Below are 26186 nucleotides of genomic sequence, written 5' to 3'. Positions count from 1 at the left end.
TTGATAAGGTTCCCCATGATATTCTTATTGGCAAATTGGTAAAATGCAATATGGATCCTATTACTGTTAGATGGATTGAGAACTGGTTGATGGATCGCACCCAAAGAGTGCTTGTGAATGGTTCATCATCTTGGAGAGGAATGACTGGAGTGCCTCAGGGATCTATCCAGGGCCCTGTGTTGTTCAATAAATTTGTAAATGATTTGGATGAAGGAATAGAGGGGGTGCTTATTAAATTTGCAGATGACACTGAACTGGGAGTGGTAACAAACACACCAAAAGACAAAATACAGAATTATCTTGACAGGCTACAAAACTGGGCTAAAATGAATTTCAATAGTGATAATTGTTGTTTTTCATTTAAGTAGGAAAAATCAAATGTATCACTATAGGATGGATGAGACTTGTTTTTGCACTAGTACATGTGAAAAGCATTTGGGGGGTCTTAGTAGACCATACATTGAACATGAGTCAGCAGTGTGACTCGGTGGCTAAAAAGGCAAATGGGATTTGGGGCTGTATTAAAAAGAAGTATAATGTCCAGATCAGGCAAAGTAATGTTATCACTTGACTCTGTTCTGGCAAGAACTTATTTGGAGTACTGTGTTCAGTTTTGGGCACCACAGCTAAAGAAAGATATAGAGAAACTGGAGCATGTCCAGAGGGGGGATACAAAGATGGTGAGGGGGTTGGGAGACCAAGTTGTACGAGGAAAGGTTGAGGGAGCTTGGTCTGTTCAGCCTGGAGAGAAGCCGACTAAGCAGTGATATGATAACCATCTTCAAATACTTGAAAGGCTGTCATATAGAAGATGGAGCAGAGTGGTTTTCTGTTGCCCCAGAACCAATGAATTGAAATTAATTCAAAAGAATTTTCAGCTAAACATCTGGAAGAAGTTCCTGACAGTAAGAGTGGTTCCTCAGTTGAACAGGCTTCCTCAGGAGGTGGTGAGTTCTCCTTCTTTGGAAGCTTTTAAGCAGAGGCTAGATAGTCATCTGACAGAAATGCTGATTTTATGAATTTTGACAGATTGTGAGTGGGTGGGCAGGAAGGGATGTACCAATGTTTGTCTCTTGTGGCCTTTCCTTGCATACCCAGAGAATTACTAATCACCACTGTGTGGTGGTAGGTGAATTTCCTTCCGGCCAGGCTGGATTCTGGAGATGTTTGGTGGAGGGATCACTTGGGCATGAAGTTGGGGTCACTGTGGGTGGCCAGGTAGTTGTGAGTTCCTGCATTGTGCAGGGGGCTGGCTTAGATCAGGGGTAGTCAACCTGTGGTCCTCCAGATGTTCATGGACTACAATTCCCATGAGCCCCTGCCAGCAAATGAACATCTGGAGGACCACAGGTTGACTACCCCTGGCCTAGATGACCCTGGAGGTCCCTTCCAACTCTATGATTCTATGAATCTAAACAGACAGATACAAATACTTATCCAGAAAACATGGCTTTGGATCATATGTGTGCTATTTTAAATGCGATAAAAATGTGTGACTCACATTGACACAAGTTAGTTTGGAGCATTGGGAATCAGTTTCAGGGCTGGCACATTTTCCACTCTCAGCCACTGAAACAAAAGCAATGAGAAACAGTGATCCCTGTGTTATTGTGGGCATTCTGGGCCCAGGTGTCCTCACCTTGGCATCCTCATGAGCTTTTTCAAGGTCCACTCCTCCTTCATCACGGTTGCCCTGGTTTTAAAATGAAAGCAATTAATAAAAACACAAAAAGGATCTGTATCAGAAGTCTAGGCACAAATGTCACAAACACTGATTTAGGAGGGCAGACGGTAACAAAAGGAGCTGCTGGACGATGTCTGAAGTCTATTACCTCTCTCTTCCCTCACTAAGCCTTAAGTAGATGCTATTCTACTAGTCTATTGAATCAGATAGTAGTGGGGAATAGACCCCTGCAGACCTACCGGCAGACCTACCACAAGTAAACAATACTAATTATGTATTGTCTGGGGACTGTGATTTTAGTTACTGTAGTTAATATGTAAGAGCTGAATGCTCCACCATTGGTTCAATTTGTAATAATACTTTTTTCAACAGAGCCTCAGTGTTCATAAAGAATCCAGCTGTTTCCCCCACTCCTCATACACTTCGTAAGAGCTTTCAAATCCACTGCCCACCCAACTCTTCTAAGAGCAACTGCGAAGTTTGCTCATGATACACATTGTAATGTCTCTGCTGGCCCAAAAACCAACGTCCAGATTGTCTTGTTGAACACAGGTACGTTTATTTGCACGACGATTAAAAGAAAGCTGGAGCAGCAATAAAGAGGCTATAGCAAAGGAAGAACAACCCACCAGAAAAAACAAGGTTGCTTAAATTACATAAACATGATTAATACAAAGCTAGGGGTTATGCTAAAGATTAACACAGGCAGGACGTTGAAAAAGACCTGGAAGCGAAAAACTAGGCCCACTGAGTAGCCTGATAAGAGAAGCAATTGAAAAGAAATGAGCCTTCACAAACACAAAGATTAAGTGTGATGGAAATCAGAGCAAAGACAGTAGCAACAGGGAAAAAGTCAAAAGGAAGTCTGAGGTTATATATCCCTGGTCAGTTTTGTTCTGAAATTCCATACTTCCTGGGCATGAATAGGTCTGATTCAGATTAGAAATGCAGCACATGGAATGTGGGGGCTTAGATTTCTACACCCACGCTGTTTAGATGCCCTGAAAGATTCCCCAAGGAGCCCTGCTGGCCTTGTCATAATTGAAACATAACATGTAGTGTTTGCTAAACGGGCAGCCCCCAAGGGAGCAAACAGCAAACCAAACTCCGTAGACTATTCCAGATCAAGAAAAGAGTTCAGGGGAACGTCTGACCCTGGTATCTTCATGGGCTACAACCATGATCTGAATTGGGCCTGCATACACCTGGGAAGCAAAGAGCTTCAGAACAGATTTCTCTAGCTAACTGAGGGACATCCTCAAGGGAAATGTAGTAATTAGGCCTTATGATTGCAAGATCCTGAAATTGCATCACTGGACTTGCTATAACAGAGCATGTGGACATATTATGTTATTATTTCTCTACTGGAGCCAGCTGCCCCCCCCCCCCCGAAACATGTGCTCCTGTCTCTTCAATAGGATGCTCTTTATGGAGGGGGAATGCACACACCACAGCTGCCAAATGATTGCTGTGATGACTGCTGCCGTGTAACTAGCAGTTTGGGATGCAGTACAATGACTGGTTATTTCCTGTATCTCACACAGTGTCTTTATCGCGAAAGAAAGGAGAACATAATGCAATTTAAAGCATCCCTGAAGAGTTGCCAGCTTTCCCCCCTATCGTGCCTATTGTGCATTTAAGGCCGGGCAAATTCTATTCCTAATAAATTCGTGCTTTCTCATACTGATTCAGCTGTTGAATTTTTGACAGATGTGCCACTGTCAAATACTTTGCAGAAGGAAAGATGGAAATACTATCTTAATCTTAATCTGTCCATAACACCTGCATCAGTCTTGTGGATTTTAGAGCTGTTTTTCGTTTTAGGTGAGGGGAAGACCACCAGAGAAACAAGTCATTACCAGAGCCAGGGAGATCAGGATCCTTTTGAAATGTCCTGAAGTATCAGAACTCAGTGCATCTTCCAAAGACTTATGGTAAACTAAGAAGGAAAAGAGATACAGGTATAACACCAGAAATATACATCATAGTACAGGTCCTTATTCCAATTCACATGGCCCAAATGCCTCCTGGAGCCTCCCACCTGCAACATCATCAGTAGCCAGCCATTCTGAAAGAAGGGGAGGAGATACCGTGGTCCCCTTCCATAGGCCTGCTTGGCTACTTTGCTCTATATATTTATTTTGTTAGTTACTTTCCATCATTCTGCTGAAAAACAAAAGTAAGAGAGAAATATAACAAAAGTACATTTTGGATGTACTGTGGATTTATTGGGCCTTATGCTTTTATGTCTATACTAGAAATTAAGTCAGCTGTATGCAAAATAGAGCGGGCGCTAGCCACCCTCCTGGCAGGGCCCCAGGCTACCTAGGCGGACCCACCCTCCCCTGCTCCACGGGACCGTGGCCCAGAGGCAGGGGAAGAACCAGGGCCGGGGTGGCTCCCCCCCCCTCTCCCACCCAAGGCCGCCTGTTTCCCGCCCTGGAAGGCTCCCCCCGGCCTGCTCGCCCCGGACTTCCCGGCTTCAGGGCGAGGAAAGAGGCGGGGCTGGCGTGTCTCTAACGCGCCAGTCCTGCTTCTTCCCCGCCCCCGAAGGCTTCCCCCTGCCCCGCTGGCCCCGGACCTCCCGGCGTCGATTTATGAATTCATGTATGTGAACTTCCACCTGCAGGCTCAAAGTGGTACAGCACATTTGGCTTCAGAATACGGGGATACGGGGGTACAGCCTTGCGCTGGATACGCTCCTTCCTCCAGAACCGGACCCAGAGGGTTGCAGTGGGGGATGAGCTCTTGCGCCCTTATGGACTCCCTTATGGGGTCCCACAGGGCGCGGTTCTCTCCCCCACACTATTTAACATCTTCATGCACCCTCTGGCCCAGCTGGTACGGAGTTTTGGGTTGGGCTGCCATCAGTACGCTGACGACACCCAGCTCTATCTCCTCATGGACGGCCACCCAGACTCCCCCCTGGAACCATTTGCCAGATGTTTGGAAGCGGTGACAGAATGGTTTGAGCAGAGTCGCCTGAAACTCAACTTGGAGCTGAGCCCTCCAAGACGGAGGTCCTGTGGCTGGGAAGTAGGGAGCGGGAACAGGAAGCTGCTGGGGCTGCTGGGGTACATCGACTGCTCTCCCCCGGTCTTCTTCTTGAACATCGTTGACCTCCTTCTCCTCCACCCCCCTTTTTTAGGAATGGGGGTAGGAAGGGGATCTTATTATTGTGCCGCCATGTTGTGACATTTTAAAGTCTTTTAATGGGAGTTTTAATGGCGTTTTAAGACACTGTAACCCGCCATGAGCCATCGAAATCGAAATAATAATAATAATAATAATAATAATAACAACAACAACAACAACAACTCTTTCAGCTCATTCTGTTGCACTGACCAGGCCCAAGATTGTCAGAGACACGCCGGCCCTGCCTCTTTCCCGACCCCGAAGCCTCTTTGGCGCCCCTTCCCACCTGAGGAGCCGGCTTCGAGGCCGGGAAAGACCAGCGTGTCCCCCCCCGCCTCCCACCCGAGGCCCGCCGCCTACCTGGTGTGTCAGTGGGCAGGTGGGTAATGGCGGCCTCCCGATTCATCAGCCCAGGGCCAAGGGACCAATCGCGAGCTGAGCCCTTGGCGCCGGACTGACAATCGGAGGGCCAATCGGCAGGCACTTCGCGCCTGCCGATTGGACCCTCCGATTGTCAGTCTAGGGTAAGGGGCCAATGGGCAACCTTCCTCATCCCAGACAAGGCCCACCTTAATGGCCCTTACTCTTTTATTTATACCGCTCCCGTGGAGCGGTTAAAGATTTTTATGTAAACCGCCACAAGCTGGCTGGGCTGAGAATGGTGGTCTATGAGTACACTAATAAATAAAAATCAAAGCCCACTGCAAAGCACAACTGTTATCAATGAGAACAGGTTTGTAGTTTTAATGACCGGATTCTTTTGTGGTTTTATGGCATTGCTTTCTTGTAACCCAGCTTGAGTCTCAGAAAGTAAAGTGAATTGAAAATTACAAAATCAAATAAAAACAAGACTGGAATAAGTCAGTGTAATATTGCTTGGTGGCTCTCAGAGTACATTCAGCGTCTTTGGAAAAGCTCCAGATTTTCAATAAGAATGTTTTCATGGAGTAGCTGAGTGATTTCCTCACTGCTCAGTTATTCATCTCCCCTGTGAATTCTCCATCTCCAGTCCCTTACCTACCTTCTTTATATGCTGCATTAATTCCTTGGATCTCCTGATTGGTTCTAGTAGCCAAGACTTCAATGAGAATACTTTCCTCTGTGCCAGCACCCTGGAATAATACCGAATATCTGCTCATTCATCCATTGCTAATATTATACAGGAAGTACCCAGACCGTTTCCACACAAGGAATCTGCCCCTGGGCACCCCATGGTTGCTGCCGGGTTTTAGTGCTGCTTCCACATGACATTGCATCCCGAGGCTGTCCAGGGGCTGGCTTCAGTTTTGGCCAGATTTGTCTCGAGATGAGGGAAATGGACAAAACCTCCTACAAGCAACCAGGGGCAAGCCTGTATTGAGGGGGAAAGGCACAATAGTCTCTGTAGCATTGTCCTGCCCTTGCACCCACCCTCGCCTTTCCATTTCCTGCTCAGAGAATCTTATTTTTAAAAAACGGTGCAGTCTGCATTGCTGTGGGACCACAAAGATACTTTGTCAAAGGTAAAATAATACCTTCTGTAAAATGTCCAGTCTATTTAGGATCAGGTAAGCAAAACACAGTCCTATTTGTGTTTTCAGGTGGTGGGGAAAGGGGGGGACGCATGATGAAGCAGCCCTCTCCTGATCAGCAAGGTGTCTGTGCGCTTTGTTTTTAAGCCCACTGTTTACACAAAATCCCTCTTTGGGGTCCAATTACTGTTTCCAGCCTCCTACAAATCTACCGAGACATAAATAGAGTCTGAAACATCATGAATCAAAAAAAGGGGCGAATATGCTGTATCGTTCTGGCATTTCTCCATAGAAACATGACAGTGTTAATATTTTTTATTAAAAATGCTTTTGTGTTGTGGTATTACCACACAGCAACATGGAAGTGCCTTTTTAAAAAAACAAATTGATCTCGGGGCTCGAGGGGGAAGAAGGTTTTAGTCCACAAGAGAACCACTGTGCAGTGATTGGTGGCTTGTTGTGATTGTGGAGTGCGGGAAGAAGTTTGGCTTGTTTTCCCTTGCAGCCTCGTCAGGAGGCAAAAAGCCGCGACAAGGCAGAGAGAAAACATGGGAGGGGTCTCACAAAAGGAGGCTTGAAAACATGTGGCTTACAATCGCACGTTTGCAAGTAGGAGGCAGCGGTTTGTACCTGTGTGTGGAAACAGTCCAAATTTTGTAGCTGAGGCATGTCAACATACTGACTTCTAGATAATAAAGAACAGTAGTCAATTGTTCAAGTCTTTTGGGGCAATAACTACTCAACATAAAGAATGATTAAAATGTGAATTCGCTGTCAGAGGAGGAAGTGATGGTCACACACATAGATGGCTTTAAAAGGGTTTAGATACCAGCCATGATGACTAAAGCAACCTTTTAAATTGAGAGGGAGTCTACTTCTGAAGCCCAGTGCCACCAGGCAACATCAGGGGAAGGTCTTGGCCTTTACGCTCTGTTGTTCGCCCTCAAGAGGAACTGGTTGGCCACTGTGAGACAGGATGCTGGACTAGATGGACCACTGGTCTGAATCAACAGGGCTTTTATGTTTTTATTAGAAAACCAGTGGCAGTTCACTATGGAATTGAGAAGAAACCCTTGTTTCAAGTCAATGCTGTTTTTTCTGGGCCACACACTACAATCACCTCTCCCTACAGAGGGCACCAATCCAATCAAGTTGTGCCAGACACTGTTAATGGTACAATTTAACTACCATTTTCCCATTTCAATGATACAGTCTTTCTTAACACCAGATCCCATACAAAAGCAGGTCTGGAAGGGGTGCCTACAGAAGTATACAAACTCTTTTCACTGTTGGTGTTCTGTAGAGCTGGTAAGTCTGTGTTTTTGCACAGACCTTGAATAAGCATCTGACAGCAGTGAACTACAGCTGGAATTCTGTACTGTATTTTTTTTTTGCTTTATAATGGGTTATAAAACAATATATAACATCATATAATCCATTTATAATTGATTTATATCCCAGCTTTTAAAAAGCAGAATATGTTTTTGACCAAACATATAAATGCTTTGCCTTAGACTAATTTTTATGTTCTAGATCAGTGGTCCCCAACCTTTCTGAGGCTGGGGACCGGCAGGGCATCGGGCTGCGCCCGCGCATCGGCCCGCGCCCGCGCCCGTGCATCGGGCCGCACCCGCGGGCCGTGCCCGCACATCTGGCCGAGCCCGCGGGCCGCACCCGCGCGATGCACAGCCCGGCCCTGATTCCCTCTCCCCGCCCTCTCACAGTAAGAAGCTTCCCGGGCCGCAAGCTTGCGGCCTGGGAAGTTTTTTACTGCGGGGGGGGCGGGGCGGGGAGAGGGAGCCGCGGCCCGGCGCCATGGCCTTCGCGGCCCGGCGCCATGGCCTTCGCGGCCCGGCCCGCAGGTTGGGGACCACTGTTCTAGATCTATGGATGCCAGTACACAAACATGCACACTGTGTTTCAGCTGCAATTGTTTCTATAGCACCAGTCCTTTGGGCACACACGCAAAAAACAAAACAGGATAGCATTTCCTTTTCTGTCATGATGATGTGCATTTTGAACCACAAGAGGGCAGTGTGGGGTTGCTGCCGGGTAGGGACAGGTCGAGGAGGAGGACGTAGATGGGATTTTATGCTGCCAGTCTTGTATTTGTATTTTTATGTGGGTTTTATAATTGTACTCTAAACTGCCACAAGCCGGCAGAATCTGGGAGTGGCGGTCAATAAGAGGATGGATGGATAGGGAGAGAGAGACGGAGACAGATAGATAAAAAGAAGGCTTCAGTGCAGCCTGGAAATGTTATCAAATAAAATTAATGAATGCATTCACACCTCCATGGCTTTCTTCAGTTGTTTAGCATCATAGTGCGCTGGTGTCATCATCAGTCCAAGTATAACCTTTGCCAAGGCCCCTGATATTTCAGATTTCAAGTCTGCCATCAGATCCTGTCACAAGAAACACCGACAAAGAACAGGTAAAAAAGAACACACTATGCTAGGAATTCTGAACATATGAACCACCCTGCCCCCGCCCCACCAACCTGGCCAGGAAAAATAAGAACATAATTTCCCATTGACAGTCCACTTCCGCAAAACTAGCTGCAGGCGTCTCAAGTTCCGGATGCAAAATATAAACAAAGTAATACTCAGAGAGTTTACTTTGTTATAACAGTCATTTTTATTGTACATTAATTCTAAGCTCTTATGAACACTAGATAATGCAGGATGTAATCTTTTGAAAACTGAAAGCACTGATTTGTTAAGCTGCCATGGCCAGTTCACATATTACACACAGTCACATATGAGTTCCAGGTTCTCTTCAATTCCCCAGCCAATTTGGACTATGCCTTGTGGCTTGCATGGATAAAAGTGCCAGCCTCCCACCTCCCCAATTTTCCTGACCTGAAATTATCCAAGTGGGAAGACACTATCTGGCCTGCTGGGGAAATGCTGGGGAAATGCACATGCTTACACACAGGGTTTCCCAGTGGGCCAAACAGTGCACTCCCAGGACTACTGCTGATTGGGAAACTGGCACAGGGAAGATTGCTTCTCCACACCTGCCGCACTCATGGTCCACATCATACAATATTACGTGCAGGAATGAAGGGAGGATCTGCAGATCTTTATGACTGTTATGAATAGTGAGGACCCTCAACCCACTCTGTGTTCTCCATGGCATGTGAACTGTTATTTTGACATTGCCCCTCCTCAAAAGGACAAGCATCTAAGAGGCAACCTTTATGAGAAAAGAAAGAGGATTTGCTGCTCTCATGCAAAATGCTTCAAATAGATACTCACAGAAGCCCTAATGATTTATGCAAGAGGCTATGGCCTTGACCCAGATGGCTCAAGTCAGCCTAATCTCATGAGATCTTGGAAGCTAAGCAAGGTTGGCTTCAGATGGGAGACCACCAAGGAAGTTCAGGGTTGATCCACTGAGGCAGGCAATGGCAAACTACCTCTGAATGTCTTTTTCATTTGAAACCCCATGGGGTCACCATAAGTTGGCTCCAAGTTGACAGCATTAATGCTTAAGGAAAAAGTACTAGATGTTTAGTGAACATCTTTCAATTGCTCTTTCATTACAAAGAGATGAAATGCTAGATCTTGTTTTTAAAAGAGCTTTTTGGCTACTTCCAAGGAGACCGTCAGTGGGAGCCTGAGGACACATGACCAGATGACATAAATAACTTTTTTAATGTGTAGGAAGATAAGAGACATAATGCTGATTACCCGGCCAAAATGAGACTTGTAGACCTTTATGATTTCTTGCCTTTGTGTGTTGCTCCGCTGTGTGACAACATCAATAATTGCACCTTCATCAGTGCCTGAAAGCCCAACACAAAGAAACTATGACTCATCTGACATCTGAGCAATTCACAAGACTCTGATCTCAGCAGAAATAACATATTGGTTCAGCTGCCAATAGCTACCTGAAAACAGTCCGTTTTGGACATCAGATGCAAAAAACGTGTCCTCATGAGTAAGTCTTCTGGGCATACATTCGCTCAGATATCTTACAGAGAGAACACTGGCAGAAGCAGGGGCATTTGGTAGTGGAAAACTGATGTAGAGGCGGGACTTAACCCTTTCTGTATCTGCAGACTGTCTCCTGGGGATGTGTGTTAGAGGCTATGAAAAGATGAATCTGAGGAGGGGAAAGGGAGACAGGTATGTCTCTCCCTTTCAAATGAGGTAAATACAATATTTGTTATTAGAATATGTAGATCTCCCCACCCTGTGAGAAAAATGGAAAGAGAAACATTCCTCTCATTTATGTTCTTCCCTCACTTGTGGTCTACAGTACCTTTCTCCTTTGTCGCAGATTATGTTTTCGATGACTCGACAGTAACCACTTGCAAACGTTTTAGCAGTTCTGAAGTGGTCCCATTCTTATTTCCTTCCTGCCAAATGTGCCTCAAGGTGGTTGGTTTAGAAGTCTGAACTGGTAATAGTCAGAAAAACCACAACTAGCTTCATAGCACAGCAAAACAGATGGGGTCCATCAGGAGCCCACCCAGACTTAGATGTGAAGGTGAAACTGTCAACTGGTAAGCTATCTGTGAGATATGAGAGACTTATATTATTTGAACAATCTCTTCAGTTTGTGATGTTTAAGGAGAACCACCATTCCAAACATTTGGCTTAGTTGGAATTTCTGGCACAATGTACTTTGGCTACCATACAAACTAATCTGCAGCCCTACTGTTTTGAATTATTCCAGTTTCTCTTTTTGTTTTTGTGCTGTTTCCTAAGCTTGCCATGTGTATGCATGCATGTTCAAAAATCAACAAAGAACCAGGAAAGAGACAGACAGTAAAGGAGAAGTGAAATCATAAGCAGATTGATTTGGGCTTTAGAAATGTTGCTTTATGTGTAAAGCCAGATGTTTAAAATGTACATAGATATATTCTGACCCAGTCTAGGATGCTGAAGAACCAAAAAAAACCATTTGTGGATATATATCTGATTATGGCCCATGAGAGGCCGATATTAATTAACAACACAAACTTTATTACACTTTTTGGGGGAAATGGTTACGTCAGACTGTCAAGTAGGTTTCTGATTAACTTAGTAGATGAGATGGACACAGGAATGGGGGAAACTTTGTATAACTGTATACAATACATCAAAAATGTAGCTGTTTTGTTCTACAGTCAGGTCTTTATAAGAGAGACACTTTGGCTGTGATTTCTTATATGACTAGGCATAAGTTTACTTATCACAAAATTGTGGGAAGTCAGGATCATACAAAGGTTCTAATTTTCCTTCTTTAATACTTCCCTTGGAGCTACTTCCCTCAGAGAAGGACTGATAGTTTCACTTCCCTATTTCAGGATCCTCCTCAATCCTCCTTTCCTAACTGCCACTGTCAACTGCCACCCTCTCAGGCCAACAGTAGAATTCCATTTGAATCCCCCATCAGTCAAGGTTCTCAGATCAGTATAGATTATCAGTAGTCAGCTGTCCATCACAGACAATGCATATTTCCCTTTAAAATGAAGCACCGGCTTTCTAGGAACAAAACACTGACATGAATGCCTAATTTGGGACACCATGTGGAAACGGTTGCATGCTGTAACAGCTGCTCTTAGTATGTTCTAGGCAAACCCAGGGATGAAGGGGGGGACACACCCTTGCAAGTGAAAAATATTGCTTTAAGAAAAGATTATTGGATTTTAAGATTTTCAGAAATTTCTGACCTTCCTATAAGTCCATAATATTTTTTCCCACAAAAGAAAAGATATCAGCCTATACAAAGCAATACACTTCATGTAAAAGCTTACTTACCAAAACCTTTCATTGCTTTCCTTAGTACTTTGGCATCTCCATCAGCATTAAAATCTCCAGCTGGATGAATGGTTCCTTTCAACTGCAGAAAGAATAAGTGTGTTTAAATTAAAACCAAGAGAGAGAAAGGGAGGCAGAAGAGGCACTAATGGGCAGAGGAAACACAGAGCAGCTACCAGGTTTAGAGAAAGCTGAATCAGAAAAAGTAACCCATGGCAAACAAACCCCCTCCCCCCAAAAAAGCGTTATGGCACTCATGGTGGAGGGGGGGGAACAGCCATAAGAACAAATGGAGAGCACCTAGATGGATTTTACTGTCTTGAAGGGAGGATGTTCCTTGATTTTTTGAGGGCATTTAATCACCCCCAGAACATCGTTATAGGCACACCAACTGCATTTTGAATATTAATTCATGATCAAGTGATGACTCTATGAACGGGCAACTTGGCTCTCCATGGGCTCCATGTGCATAAGATCTAGGGGTGAATTCATACACTCTGTTTCAGCATCAGAAAAAAGTCCAAACAGTTTTATTACTTCCTCCTGCTAAGCAATCACATGACAAGATGAGAAGCAACTCTGCGATAACACTTTTTCACATGTAGGTAATCAAGTAATAGCTACAACTTCCATGACACACACAAAATGTGCAAATTCACCATCTGAAGGAGATTAAGAGGTTGAATATTTCACGGGAGGGGGAATGAAGGAGGATAGGTTAGGGGGTATACAGTGGATTGACTTCCTTGGTAAAAAGGTAAAGGTATCCCCTGTGCAAGCACCGAGTCATGTCTGACCCTTGGGGTGACGCCCTCCAGCGTTTTCATGGCAGACTCAATACGGGGTGGTTTGCCAGTGCCTTCCCCAGTCATTACCGTTTACCCCCCAGCAAGCTGGGTACTCATTTTACCGACCTCGGAAGGATGGAAGGCTGAGTCAACCTTGAGCCGGCTGATGGGATTGAACTCCCAGCCTCATGGGCAAAGCTTACAGACAGCTGCCTTACCACTCTGCGCCACAAGAGGCTCATGACTTCCTTGGTACAGTTCCAAACAAGGCTTCTCAAGGCAGATTTCGATTATCTTCCAGCGTTATGTACACACTCAAGAGACCAGATTGAGGTCACACATACACACTGGATGCCAAACACAAAACAGTCCTGGTTGTTATGGCTGTGCTCTATTTTTTTCATCTCTCCACTATTCAAGTGAAAACATTCAAACTCTTGTGAACAGGGAAGCAATCGGTATATTAAAGGGTTAATTCCGAAGCGCACACAAGATGGGGAGGGTTGGTATCCAGTAAATTTGGGTCTTTTTAAAAAGCGTTCAGCTGCAGTTCAGCTCACTGACCGGGAAAAGTTATCCACCAGGACTAGGAAAGGTGAGGGAGGCAGTCAGCACCATGCAGTGAGGAGAAGCCGTCGTTTCAAGCCAGCGAGAAGCAGAGGAGGAAAGGGGCTGGGTTCTGACCTCTACTTTGGCCACTGCACTAAGTTCCCACATCTGATAGGCCACCTGCGCAGCTTCAGGGAAGAACTCACCTGCAGAACTGGAATGGGAGGGGACAGGACACAAGAGCCATGAACTTGTTGAGACACACAAACACATGATACAATAACTCAGGTCCTGCAGAAATCAGCTGATGCCATTTGACTTTGCACCCCCCATTCCAAACCAAGGCCACCTCTTACCACACTTGGAAAGTTTTCTGGAGCACAACTATTTCGGATATAATTAGGACAGGTTTTGGTCTCATTACATTATTTTTAAAAAGTCAAAACTGCAGCCAATCTGTTGGTTCATCTAGTTAAGTAATGCCTCTTGACTCTGACTGACAGGAGTTCTCAGAGATTCAGGACTGGGAAGAAGTCAATGTGGTCAGCAAAATCAATTCTCAGCAAGACGGGGGGGGGGGGTCTTCTCAGCACTGTCCCCTACAATCTCCTGATGCTAGGAATTAAACCTGGGAGCTTCTATTTGCGAAGACTATCACTGAGCAACAGTCCTGCCAAACTGGAAGCACACAATGCAATTTTAATCAAAATGTGAGTGATCTTAACTACAGTTTCACTGGTAAGGCAGAAAAAAGTACTACATTTTATGTTGGAATTTTATATCAGGTGCCACGTGCCAAACTGACATCCTGCTAGGTGTCATTACCAATATCATGGTGATCAACTGCATGTAAATGAAATAGGGTCACTTCGGGCAAAGACTTTTAGTTATCAAACACCTATTGGGAGAATATCAAAGTTGGCCATTTCAGATACAGACTATCAAAGGCTTGCCAAAACCGACCTAGAGTTGACATCCTTGGAATGCCCTTTATACAAGAGACCCTGGACAAAATACTCCAGGAATAAAAAGGTCTCTCATATTACAATTTGGGAATGCAAAAAACTGGATGAAGATAAAGTGAGAACTAGGGAAGGAGCTTCATTCATCCAAAATAAAAACTTGGGGGTGTGGCTAAAGATGTCGTCCTGAGAGGGTGGCAGGGCATCTGCTCTGCTATCTCTGAAGCCTGACAGGGGTCAATTGTGCAAGCAATTGGCAGAAAAGAGGAGGGGTACGCAAACCCCACCTCACCTTTCTACCCAGGAAGTTCTTGGGGCCGTCTCCAATCCTTTAGGGAGTATATCTCCCTGGATTATAGGCTGTCAGCGTTCCAGGTCCAGAGGACGACTGCCATTTTCTACCTCGGACTTTCTTTTCTTTCTTCAATCTTAAAGTATCTGCTTCAACCCTACATGATGATTTACCACAAATGAACGCTTTGAACTGAGGGGAGGACATCGGCTGAGTTCCAAAACATCATTTACTGCAAGTATCTCTCGTTTTTTTTTCTTTCTTCGTCTTTCTTCCTGCATCAAAGCCCTTTGTTTCCCCCCTCCTCTTACTCTGCTCTGCCTGAAGCCACCTCGTTAAGAGGCAGGCTAATTCTCCTAACTAAGCAGAAGAAGGACTCAAATCAACTCGAATTAATTGGCAAAAGCTCTTATTGTAATTGTTTTGGTTTTCGAAGATAAGAAGATAAGAGCTGTGAATGGGAAAATCTCAAGAGAACTCTGTGCCAGTACGAGAATCTCTGCCTTAACTCACTTCAATACGTCACATGCCTGTGCCGGAACATCAGAGGATAAAACAGAGGACCTCTACTGGCCACTTGTAAAACTGTTTGAGGCCGGGTTTTTTTTTAAGTCAAAATCATGTCTATGTTAAAAAGATTGGCTCATCTAATAGAGATACAAACCCAAGATTACAAAGTATTCTTAGATGGATTGATCAAAAATATCTCCAAGGAGATCCAAGATGGCAAGGAAGAAGTCTTCAATAGGAATGATGGATTAATAACAGTGACTGATGACAGCTTTAAACAAGGTGGAAAACCAACAGCAGAAGAGAAATCTGAAATTCATATCTTCAAGGAGATCCAAGATGCCAAGGAAGACGTCTTTAACAGGAATAATGGATCAATAACAGTGGCTGATGACAGCTCTAAACAAGGTGGAAAACCAACAGTAGAAGAGAAATCTGAAATTCTGGAGACGGAAAATGGGATGCCGGAGTTCTGCGGCCCAGATAAGGACACCCTTTTTAAAAAGACATACAGCCATCTCAAAGCAACAGTGTACAAAAATCAATCAAAAGAAATATGGATCTGCAGTGAAAGTAACCGATTTAAAGGATCTCTCTGGGGAAAAAATTGTATTGATACTGGAGTCCAGGAGGTGCAACGGCCTCAAGATTTATCGATGCATACTCTGCGGGAAAGAGTACAACTGCACTTTCTACGCCAAAGGCCAATGGGACAGAATATAATTTTACGGGAACGACAAGATGTAGCAAGCCTCGAGATGAGACCCCCTTAAGAAGACCGAAAGCTCATATTGTTTTATGTTTAATGTTATACTGTATTCTATATTTCCATTTTTATGAAAAAGGGGAAGCAGTGTCTCTTTCTCTCTTGTTTTTTTTTTGTCTCTTTTCTTTTGTAGGCATATAGGTAATATAATCATTAGTGCTGAAAATGTAAAATGGGGTTCTCCCCCCTTATTTTTTCTTTCTTCTATTAGTGTATTGTCCTAGGACTAAAGCCTACACTGACTTGTAGAAAATGTTTAATGTTAAGCTTTCAACTTAAATCTGAAAATATATCTGTTAGGATGGTTCTTAGAATGGGTCAAGCATAAATTGTTTTGTAGATGTATCAGAACCAAGGATAAGGAGAAGCTATAGAAGACTGAAAGCTTATATTGTTTTATGTTTAACTAGTAAAAAAGCCCATTGTATGAAGAAGACAATGGGCGCTAGCAGGTGGGGACCAGAGCGAGCGGCAGGCGAGGGACAGAGCGAGGGACAGGCTACCTGAAAGAGGAGGCGGACGGCGGCTCCTCTGCATTTTTTTGTTCTTCTGCGGCTTTCCCGGCGGCTCCATTGTGTTCTGGGGCCATGAGGGCAGGGAGCACCCAGCAGCTGCGCTGTGGGCGGCTGCTGGGGCTCCCAGGGCGCCGGCTTGAAGTGGCGAAAGGCTCCTCCAGGGTTTTTTTTTTTCTGCTGGCTCTCGTGGGCGCCGGCTTGGAGCTGCGAAAGGCTCCTACAGGAGTTTTTTTTTCTGCTGGCTCTCCTGGGCGTGCCGGCTTGGAGTCTTTGAGCTGAAAGGCTCCTGGGCGCCGGCTTGGAGTCTTTGAGCTGAAAGGCTCCTACAGGAGTTTTTTTTTTCTGCTGGCTCTCCTGGGCGCCGGCTTGGAGCTGCGAAAGGCTCCTCCAGGGTTAATGTTTTTCTGCTGGCTCTCGTGGGCGTGTCGTCTTTGAGCTGAAAGGCTCCTACAGGAGTTTTTTTTTCTGCTGGCTCTCGTGGGCGTGCCGGCTTGGAGCTGCGAAAGGCTCCTCCAGGGTTAATGTTTTTCTGCTGGCTCTCGTGGGCGTGTCGTCTTTGAGCTGAAAGGCTCCTACAGGAGTTTTTTTTTCTGCTGGCTCTCGTGGGCGTGCCGGCTTGGAGCTGCGAAAGGCTCCTCCAGCGTTAATGTTTTTCTGCTGGCTCTCGTGGGCGTGTCGTCTTTGAGCTGAAAGGCTCCTACAGTTTTTTTTTCTGCTGGCTCTCCTGGGCGGCGGCTTGGACCTGCGAAGGGCTCCTACAGGAGTTTTTTTTTCTGCTGGCTCTCCTGGGCGGCGGCTTGGAGCTGCGAAGGGCTCTTACAGGAGTTTTTTTTTCTGCTGGCTCTCCTGGGCGGCGGCTTGGAGCTGCGAAGGGCTCTTACAGGAGTTTTTTTTTCTGCTGGCTCTCCTGGGCGGCGGCTTGGAGCTGCGAAGGGCTCTTACAGGAGTTTTTTTTTCTGCTGGCTCTCCTGGGCGGCGGCTTGGACCTGCGAAGGGCTCCTACAGGAGTTTTTTTTTCTGCTGGCTCTCCTGGGCGGCGGCTTGGAGCTGCGAAGGGCTCTTACAGGAGTTTTTTTTTCTGCTGGCTCTCCTGGGCGGCGGCTTGGAGCTGCGAAGGGCTCTTACAGGAGTTTTTTTTTCTGCTGGCTCTCCTGGGCGGCGGCTTGGAGCTGCGAAGGGCTCTTACAGGAGTTTTTTTTTCTGCTGGCTCTCCTGGGCGGCGGCTTGGAGCTGCGAAGGGCTCTTACAGGAGTTTTTTTTTCTGCTGGCTCTCCTGGGCGGCGGCTTGGACCTGCGAAGGGCTCCTACAGGAGTTTTTTTTTCTGCTGGCTCTCCTGGGCGGCGGCTTGGAGCTGCGAAGGGCTCTTACAGGAGTTTTTTTTTCTGCTGGCTCTCCTGGGCGGCGGCTTGGAGCTGCGAAGGGCTCCTACTGGAGTTTTTTTTTCTGCTGGCTCTCCTGGGCGGCGGCTTGGAGCTGCGAAGGGCTCCTACAGGAGTTTTTTTTTCTGCTGGCTCTCCTGGGCGCCGGCTTGGAGCTGCGAAAGGCTCCTACAGGAGTTTTTTTTTCTGCTGGCTCTCCTGGGCGGCGGCTTGGAGCTGCGAAGGGCTCCTACAGGAGTTTTTTTTTCTGCTGGCTCTCCTGGGCGCCGGCTTGGAGCTGCGAAAGGCTCCTCTGGGGTTTTTTTTTTTTTCTCTGCAGTTTCTCGGCGGCTGGAGTCTTGTGTTTGCGTCGGCGGCTCCCTTGGGGGCCGGCCTGACGCGGCGAGAGGCGCTTTGCGCCTCTCACCGCGTCAGGCCGGGAGCATCTAACTCAAACCTAGAAATATCTGCTAGGATAGCTCTTAGATTGTATCAAGCAGTTAATGTGAGGTCTACGATCTCTCAAGTAAGTTGACTAATAATAACTTTTCTTTTGTATATCTAAACAGGCCTTTTTTTTTTTTTTAATGTAGTGGAAATGTGGACGGCTCTTAGACTCATGGCTCTTAGAGTTTTGGGCAAAAGTTTATATCACTGTGGAGTCAATGTGGGGTCGTATATTCTCAAATGATTATTATATTTCTATCTTTATGAAAATAAAAAAAATCATTATATTAAAAAAACAAAATAAAAACTTGATATGAGAACTCTAACAGTCTGGAAGATAAAAATTTAATGTGATACTAATAATATGATAGTTAAGTTGGATGAGCTGCAAGAATCTCAGATTTGCATGTTACGAATGATAAGAAAGCAGGAGCATAAAATATTTGTACTCTGTGCTGCCTGTAGTTTCTTATGCTAAAATAATTGCCTGCCTCTAATTTTGCAGATCTGAGCTCTCTTTAAATAATTAATGCATATTATTAATGGGACAACATTGGATCAAGCTATTATTAGAAATTTAAGTCTTAATTGACGCCATCAAAGAAATTATACACACACCCAAAGGAAGCCAATTATCTGTTTCTTCTTCTTTTGTTTTGCTTCTATTTTAGAGCTTAGAGGGTGTGCTTTGTCAGGTATCTCTAAACTTTGGGATCAGAGAAATACACAACTATAGGACTTCAAAGACAAGTCTTTTCTAATGGTGATGGGATATATGGAAACTAGGAAACAATTGAGCAAAAAACAAAAACTAAAAACTAAATGTGCAAATCCTTCTGCACTACTTGTAGGATCTCCCAAAGATTGAGTCACAATCTGAAGAGCAATCAAAATACCAAAATCCAAATGCAAGTATCTGCCCTAGAGGGATTTTGCAAAGATACCTAGATAGAGTCTACCAATCAATGAAGTCTACCATCTCATTAAAGGGTAGCACTTTGCTCAAACCAGTAGGAGGCCTGTAGTTGAGCCTGATGAGGAAAAATGACAGAAGAATTCTCCAAGTAGTAGTAGGATCAAACTTGCTTACTCATCATCTCCCCCACAGAGCTTCAGCAGTGCTTTTTTGTATTCTCCAGATGTGTCACCCTATGAAGAAAAGGCAGCAAAAATTAAAGAGATTATTATTTTGAGAATTTTTTACCACCTAACCAGACAGGATAAGGTTCCTGTTAAAGAAAAAGGCACAGCTCAAGTCCTCCAAAATAACAAGGGGACCACACCAGAATTCAACAGATTGGCAATCACCTCATCTTGCTTCTCTGTAACTGAATTAATGATATTAATTCTACACTAAATGGCTAGTGTGGAAACGGTCTCAATCTTGCACATAGATCAATGTCAGTGCGAACACTCAGTACCTACCTCAATCATGTGGTGAAGGGACTTCTCATATTTAGTCCGAAATATCTCCCGGATATCCAGCATATCAATCTCACTGCGCGACACCATAATCCGAATCAATGTGTTGTCCCGTGTTCCTAAGCCCTACAACAGATTGTGGTTTATTTTAAATTGCAGTGGTGGAAAAATCAGGGCATAAATGAAGGGATATAAAAATCACAATCATACAATATATACAAATGTCAATCTAACCTAGTCTGATTGAGAGGTTTGCTCATTTTTCATTAATAAAAAACACTGCTCTTGGAAATGCTTACTCAGCAATATCAACTTCCATCTGCTTGGAAGTAGAAATGAAGATGTTATTACCTCATCTAGCTGTAATGTTATTTGCTGAGAGCATTTGTATAGATATGCAGAATCAGTGGGCTTAGAATTGCATTACAAGAGTCACGCACTAGTAAGTCAAGCTACAACATGGCAGATCAAGGACCAGCACTGGTATTTTGCCCTCACCTCAAAACCCTGAGTATATTTTATTTGATGAAATATCACAAAAGATATTGCAAAAATTTCCTTCTCTGAAGGGAAAAAATCCTCCCAAATATCTAATTCTGAACCTGGCCCTGGGTTACAGATCCAAATATCTGTCTAACAGCAACACATATGGGAAGGGGAAATGTTTCTACAAACTAGGGATGGACAGGAACCGAACAACAAAGCAAAATCCATCACAAACTCTGTCCTGTTCATGGTTCACAAACACGAGTTCATGACAGGTCTACCATCACAAGTTCTCAAGGATTTAAAGATATACCCAGTCTCTTTATACCCATGTTTTTTTGTTCCTTGTGATAGTTGCAAAAACAACTGAGCAGCAGGGACATGCTACTCATTGCTCAGCTGCTCCCAGCTGTCTTGTGCGATCCCTTTAAACTTTAAGGGAACTACAGAAGGCAGCCCAAAAAAAACAGCTGAGTGATGGGGAGGCTAATAAAAAAATGAGCATAGGCAATAAAAGGGGAACAATGCCATTTTGGTCACAGTTTTAGACCCCAAAGCCACCTTGGGCAGGTTTCCTGGAAAAGTGTCACAACATTTTTCTAAATAAATTGCTATGCCCCATCAGGCATTAAAGGAGTCTGGTGCAGAGGCTACGTGGGGAGGGAACAAATGATTGGAGATAAATCAGTAGATGAGGGGGCAAAAAAAACAAAAGGTAAGTTAAAATAGCATGGGGAGGGGTTAGTGATGTAGACAACATTTCTCCAAGTACCGCCTTTCAGTTTTCCTGTAATCTATATCTGCTCATAAAATCTGCAGTTAGACTGCATAAAGAAGTTAGTGCATTTTTTTTCTGCTATGGAGCAAGATTTGAATCTTTCTGCCCTCACACCTCTAATGCCATCTGTGGAAGAAAATGGGAAATAAATGAAGACATTGAGATAAGAGTACCATGTGGTCCAAGCGATGGCAGAAGTGGATGATTGCAGTGGCAGAGTTTTGAAAGGAGGTCTGTCACAGGGGAGGCCAGAAAGAAGAAACTAGTGTAGGGACTCAGCAAAGCATGCAGGGTTATGGCTTTAGATAAGGAGAAGAAGGTTGTAACAGAAACATCTTTCAAATACTGTGCAGAAAAAAGCAACGTGGGTTAACAACCAAGTACGTGATTTGACATGAGACAATAGAGGGCTAGTGTGGCAGAGTGGTTAAGAGTGTCAGATCAGTATCTGGGACTATCGTAACTGGCTAGGGGCATCATAATCTCTTCACCTAATTCACCCTCACAAGGTGGTTGTTGTGACAGTTAAATGGAGGAAGGTGGGATGACGTGAAAAGCCATTTTGAATCCCTACTCAGAGATATAAACAAAAACCAATTGGGCTGGTAAATACATTTTTTTCTATTTGTGAAGCAACAAGTGCTCGTCTCAGTTCGATGATGGGGCAAGCCATGACTACACTAATGCACTGTAACTTCCCCGGTGTTCAGCATTAGAATGTAACCAGTGCGCATTGCAATATGAAAAAGTGGGAAAAAATTGAAAGAGACAACAGCCAGGGCTACACCACTCACCTTCATGGCTTTAAACAGCCTGTCTGCAAAGTACTCTGGTGTACTCCTGATATTCTTCACTGTGGATGGAATCAGTAGAAAGAGTAATCTAAAATTCAGTGAAATGCAATTGCTTCCTTTAAGTCCTGCAAGACCTCAAAAGCCAGTGGTTGCCATGAAAGAGAAAATGCTTTCAAAGTCCATAGAGGGAAAAAAAACCCTTCTTCAAGCAATAAAATAAAGCACCGAGAAGGCAAAAACATCAACATTCATATGTGTATATGTGCACAGAAAGTGTCTTGTGCTCCCAAATCTGTATCTATGCTCAACCAGTGTTGTCTGAAGCAGAACAAGGTTTTGCATATACTCTGCTGCACTTCCTATTCCCATCAGCTGACTAGCCAGACTGTACAATCAGTAAGCAGATAAGGACTCCTTCCTTTGCTGTAGAGAAAGGCACGGAATGCATGCAGGCTTTTCAATACCACTATGTGACTAATGGGGGGAGTTAGCATGTCTACTTAAGACATTGATATTTGTATATACTGCTACCCACCCACTGGAATACTTCCATATTACTGACACCAAAACAACAAAAAAAGCCAAGAGCTGAACAAGGGGTCTAAAAACAATTATGAATTATGGTCAAAGAGTATTTTTAGTACTGGTTTCTAAATTTGTCTCTCATTATTTCTTGTAAGTTAATTCAAGTTCTTTTACCCCCTAATGTAAGTATTTGGGAATACAAACACTGATTGAAAGTAACATACCAGCATATGCAATCTGGTAGCTGTCTAATAAACACAATATTCCAAATATGTGAAATATTTGCAACTAAAATATATAAATTAATTCCAGTTCTTAAGCTTCTTATATAGATCTTTCATACTGAAGTTTCCCATCATATATCTTGGTTTTCTAAACTGTGTGTCTAATCTAAGATGAAGACTGTTTAGGAGTCTACCTCTTAACATTTTGGAATCTCTAACACTTGTTATTTTTGTAGCATTTACAACATCAGTTGATGTAGCATGCAACCTGGAATCTTTTGAACAAATGGCCACAGAGTTAGTTTGAATAATTACAGCCTTTCAGGGTCAGTTCTCTCCAAATTCAAATACTCAAAATACACCATAGGGCAACTCACCTACTGCTAGCATCAGTTTCTCAAAGTCTCCAGACAGCTCTCCCCGGATGCTTGACTCAATAGGTTTGCCTGAAATTTTCAGATACTCATCGAACACTAGAAAGGTAAGAGGAGAACAGGCAGATACATATATCAGATCACTGCTACATTCAAGGCATATGGGGTACTCCATTCCAAAGAATCTCAAGTACCTGGTACTCATGTATGCTGCTATGAGGTCCTCCCAGGACCAAAATGGGAGGAAGGCAACATAACCTGAACACAGGATTGAACATTTCTGCAGTACTATATAGTGTACAGAGAGTTATTAAATTAATTGGAGGAGGTCCCCTTACAAACTACAATTCTATTTGAGGTGTATTAACGAGTTGGCTTTTATACCCAGCTTTACACTTACCTGAAGGAAACCCAAAGTGGCTTGTCATCACCTTCCCTTCATCTCCCCATAACAGGCACCCCGTGAGGAAGGTGGGACTGGTACCTCTGGTAACTGTGACTGACCCAAGGTAATGCACCTGCTTTCATATTTATTTATTTGATATTTGATTTTTCTTTTACTCACCACTCCCAAAACTGACTCGTGGCGAGTTACAATATTTAATCTTGTAGTAAAATGATAAAACACACCTTATTAAAACATCCCTCCCAGTGACAAAACAGTCCTCATCCCACCCCCTGCTCAACAGCCTCCCCAAGTGTCTCAGGGGAGATGTCCATGAGGAGCTGGCTGACATGGCTGAGCTGGAGAGGGGCCTCTGATCTTAATTGCCTGGGCCTCCACCAAATGCCTGGTGAAAGGGCTCCATCTTGCTGGTCCTGCATAACTGTGAAAGCTTCTGCAGGGCCCTCAGCTCTTCCAGGAGCTCATTACACCAGGTTGAAACCATGACCGAAAAGGCCCTGGCCCTGGTTGAGGCCAGGCATACCTCTCGTGGGCCAGGAACCACAGCAAATTACCACCTGCAGAATGCAAGGCACTGTGGGGGGCATGCAGCTGCCTCAGCTTTGGCTGGATATGGGCGCTCCAAGGTGTTCCTGTGAGAACCCTCACAGCCACATTCTGTACCAGCTGTAATTTCCAGATCAAGGACAAGGGCAGGCCTGTGTACAGGGAGTTACAGAAGGCAATCCTAGAGGTGACCATTGCATGGAGCACTGTGGCTAGGTGCTCCAAGGACAGATAGGGTGCTAGTAGCCTCACCTGGCATAGGTGGAAAAACACCATGCGGGCTACTCTTGTGACCTGTGCCTCCATTGTAAAGGAGGCATCAAGAATCACCCCCAGATCCCTGGTGGAGGGAGAGATGTTAAGCTGCACCACCGCCATGTTGCATAACAGCACTTCCTGGTCTGACCCCTTCCTACCCAGCCACAGGACCTCTGTTTTGGAGGGGTTGAGTTTCAGCTGACTCTGCTCAAACCATCCAGCCACGGCTTCCAAACATCTGGTGAACGTTTCCAGGGAAGAGTCCGGGTGGTCGTCCATTAGGAGATAGCGCTGGGTGTCATCCACATATCCAGCCCAAAACTCCAGACCAGCTGGGCCAGATGGCACATATAGATATTGAAAAGCATGGGGGAGAGGACCTCCCCCCATGGAACTTCACAAGGGAGTTGGAAGGAGTGTAACAGCTCTTTCCCCATGGTCATCCTCTGTGTCTAGTTCTGCAGGAAGGAGATCAGCCACTGAAGGGCTGTCTCATGTATCCCCAATTCAGCAAGGTGGGGGGGCTAACAACTCAGAGCTCCAGTGATATCCAAACTTCTGGGATAGATCACGTAATCGCTAGAGAGTTTTCGTGTCACCCCAGGGTTCCCCAGAACTCTGGGTGGGAATCCCTATATTATATGAACTGTTCCCGTGCATCACAACTATCTGACACAGGCACATGATGCTTTGCAGAGAGAGAGAGAGAGAGAGAGAGAGAGAGAGAGAGAGAGAGAGAGAGAGAGAGAGAGAGAGAGAGAGAGAGAGAGAGAGAGAGAGAGAGAGAGAGAGAGAGAGAGAGAGAGAGAGAGAAGAATCAAGCAGTCTTTGAATGCTTTGCTCACCAAGCCGCAAGTGTTGTTTGCTCCGGTTTCCAAGAATATAGATGAACTGGGCCTCATCTGTACCCCACTTAAGTTCTCCAGCATCCAACAGGTCCTTTTAAGAAAGCACAACACAACTTCAGCAGTTTAGGAAGTAAATATTAATCAGCTGATTAAGTCCAACCTTCCCTAATCATCTTTAAGAACAAGTGTTTAAGAATAATCTTAGAACAGTGCTATATTCAACTCAAGGCAATACATTGGTTTGGTTCAGACACAGTGTGAAACCACCATTTCTTTTAACTATGTTTAGATTGCAAAGTCAGGATTTGGCTCACAGATATTCATTCATATCTTGGCTTGTCTCAACAAATGCCAGTTTCATCGCCTTTGCTTCCCCTCTACCACATCCTGTGCAAAGACTGAAATATTGATAAAGCTACATTTGCTACCAGTCTCTTTCCAAGCTCAGTTGAAATCTTTAAAGCTCTTAACCACCTGGAACCTGCATGCTTCCCACATCATCTTGAGAGCATAAGAGAAGCCATGCTGGATCAGGCTTATGGCCCATCCAGTACAATTTTGTTAAACAGTGGCCAAAACCCAGGTGCCATCAGGAGATCCATCAGTGAGATCAGATCTCCAGAAGCCCTTCTCCTGATGCCCCCCAAGCACCAAGAATAGAGAGGATTACTACCTCAGGCATAGTGTTCCATCTATACCTTGTGGCTAATAGCCACTAGTGGGCTTCTACTCCATATATAGTGTGAGGCAGCGGTCCGCAAGCTTTCGCCCACTACGGACCGCTGCGGCATAGTGGGGAGAGAGGGCAGCCCGGGGGCCCGCGCATGCGCGGACTGCCGCACACACGCGTTTGCGCCCGGCAGGGGCGCAAACACGCGTGCGCGGCAGTCCGCACATGCGCGTTTGCGCCGCCGCCATGCCGGCGGCCGCAGCTCCCCCTCCCGGCCCCTCCGAGCCGCCAGCAAATCGGCCGCTAAAACGAATCCTTCTTCTCTCCACTCCTGAAATAAGAAGCTTGCCGGGCCACAAGCTAATCGGCCGCTTTGGTGGCTGATTTGCTGGCGGCCCGGAGGGGCCGGGGAGCCGCGGCCGCCGGGCCGCAGCTGCCGCTTTGGTGGCCGGTTTGCTCGCGGCCTGACGAACTTCTCGCTTTGGGGGGGGGAGAAGGAGCCGCGGCCCGGCGCCAAGGCCTTCGCGGCCTGGCACCGGGCCGCAGCCCATGGGTTGGGGACCACTGGTGTGAGGCACTGGTTG

The 26186-nt window shown here is 45.1% G+C and overlaps 1 protein-coding gene across 4 annotated transcripts in view; it reads right to left on the bottom strand.

Moving 5' to 3' along the window:
- ANXA6 (annexin A6) overlaps positions 1-26186 on the bottom strand; it is a 72495-nt gene that overhangs the window by 20540 nt on the left and 25769 nt on the right. For all 4 annotated transcript variants that reach the window (XM_077326539.1, XM_077326541.1, XM_077326540.1 and 1 more), the window contains 12 exons: positions 24930-25023; positions 22878-22973; positions 21752-21810; positions 19697-19819; positions 19362-19420; positions 13556-13634; positions 12084-12165; positions 10026-10120; positions 8622-8735; positions 5841-5931; positions 3544-3623; positions 1640-1693 (listed from right to left, as the gene is read on the bottom strand). In XM_077326539.1, the coding sequence (XP_077182654.1) occupies positions 1640-1693; positions 3544-3623; positions 5841-5931; positions 8622-8735; positions 10026-10120; positions 12084-12165; positions 13556-13634; positions 19362-19420; positions 19697-19819; positions 21752-21810; positions 22878-22973; positions 24930-25023 (1026 nt within the window). The remainder of the gene's footprint in view (positions 1-1639; positions 1694-3543; positions 3624-5840; positions 5932-8621; positions 8736-10025; positions 10121-12083; positions 12166-13555; positions 13635-19361; positions 19421-19696; positions 19820-21751; positions 21811-22877; positions 22974-24929; positions 25024-26186) is intronic.

Source organism: Paroedura picta, chromosome 3, assembly GCF_049243985.1.
Source record: "Paroedura picta isolate Pp20150507F chromosome 3, Ppicta_v3.0, whole genome shotgun sequence".
NCBI lineage: Eukaryota > Metazoa > Chordata > Lepidosauria > Squamata > Gekkonidae > Paroedura > Paroedura picta.
The sequence above is the reverse complement of the archived record's forward strand: the minus strand, read 5'-3'. Positions and strand labels throughout refer to the sequence as shown.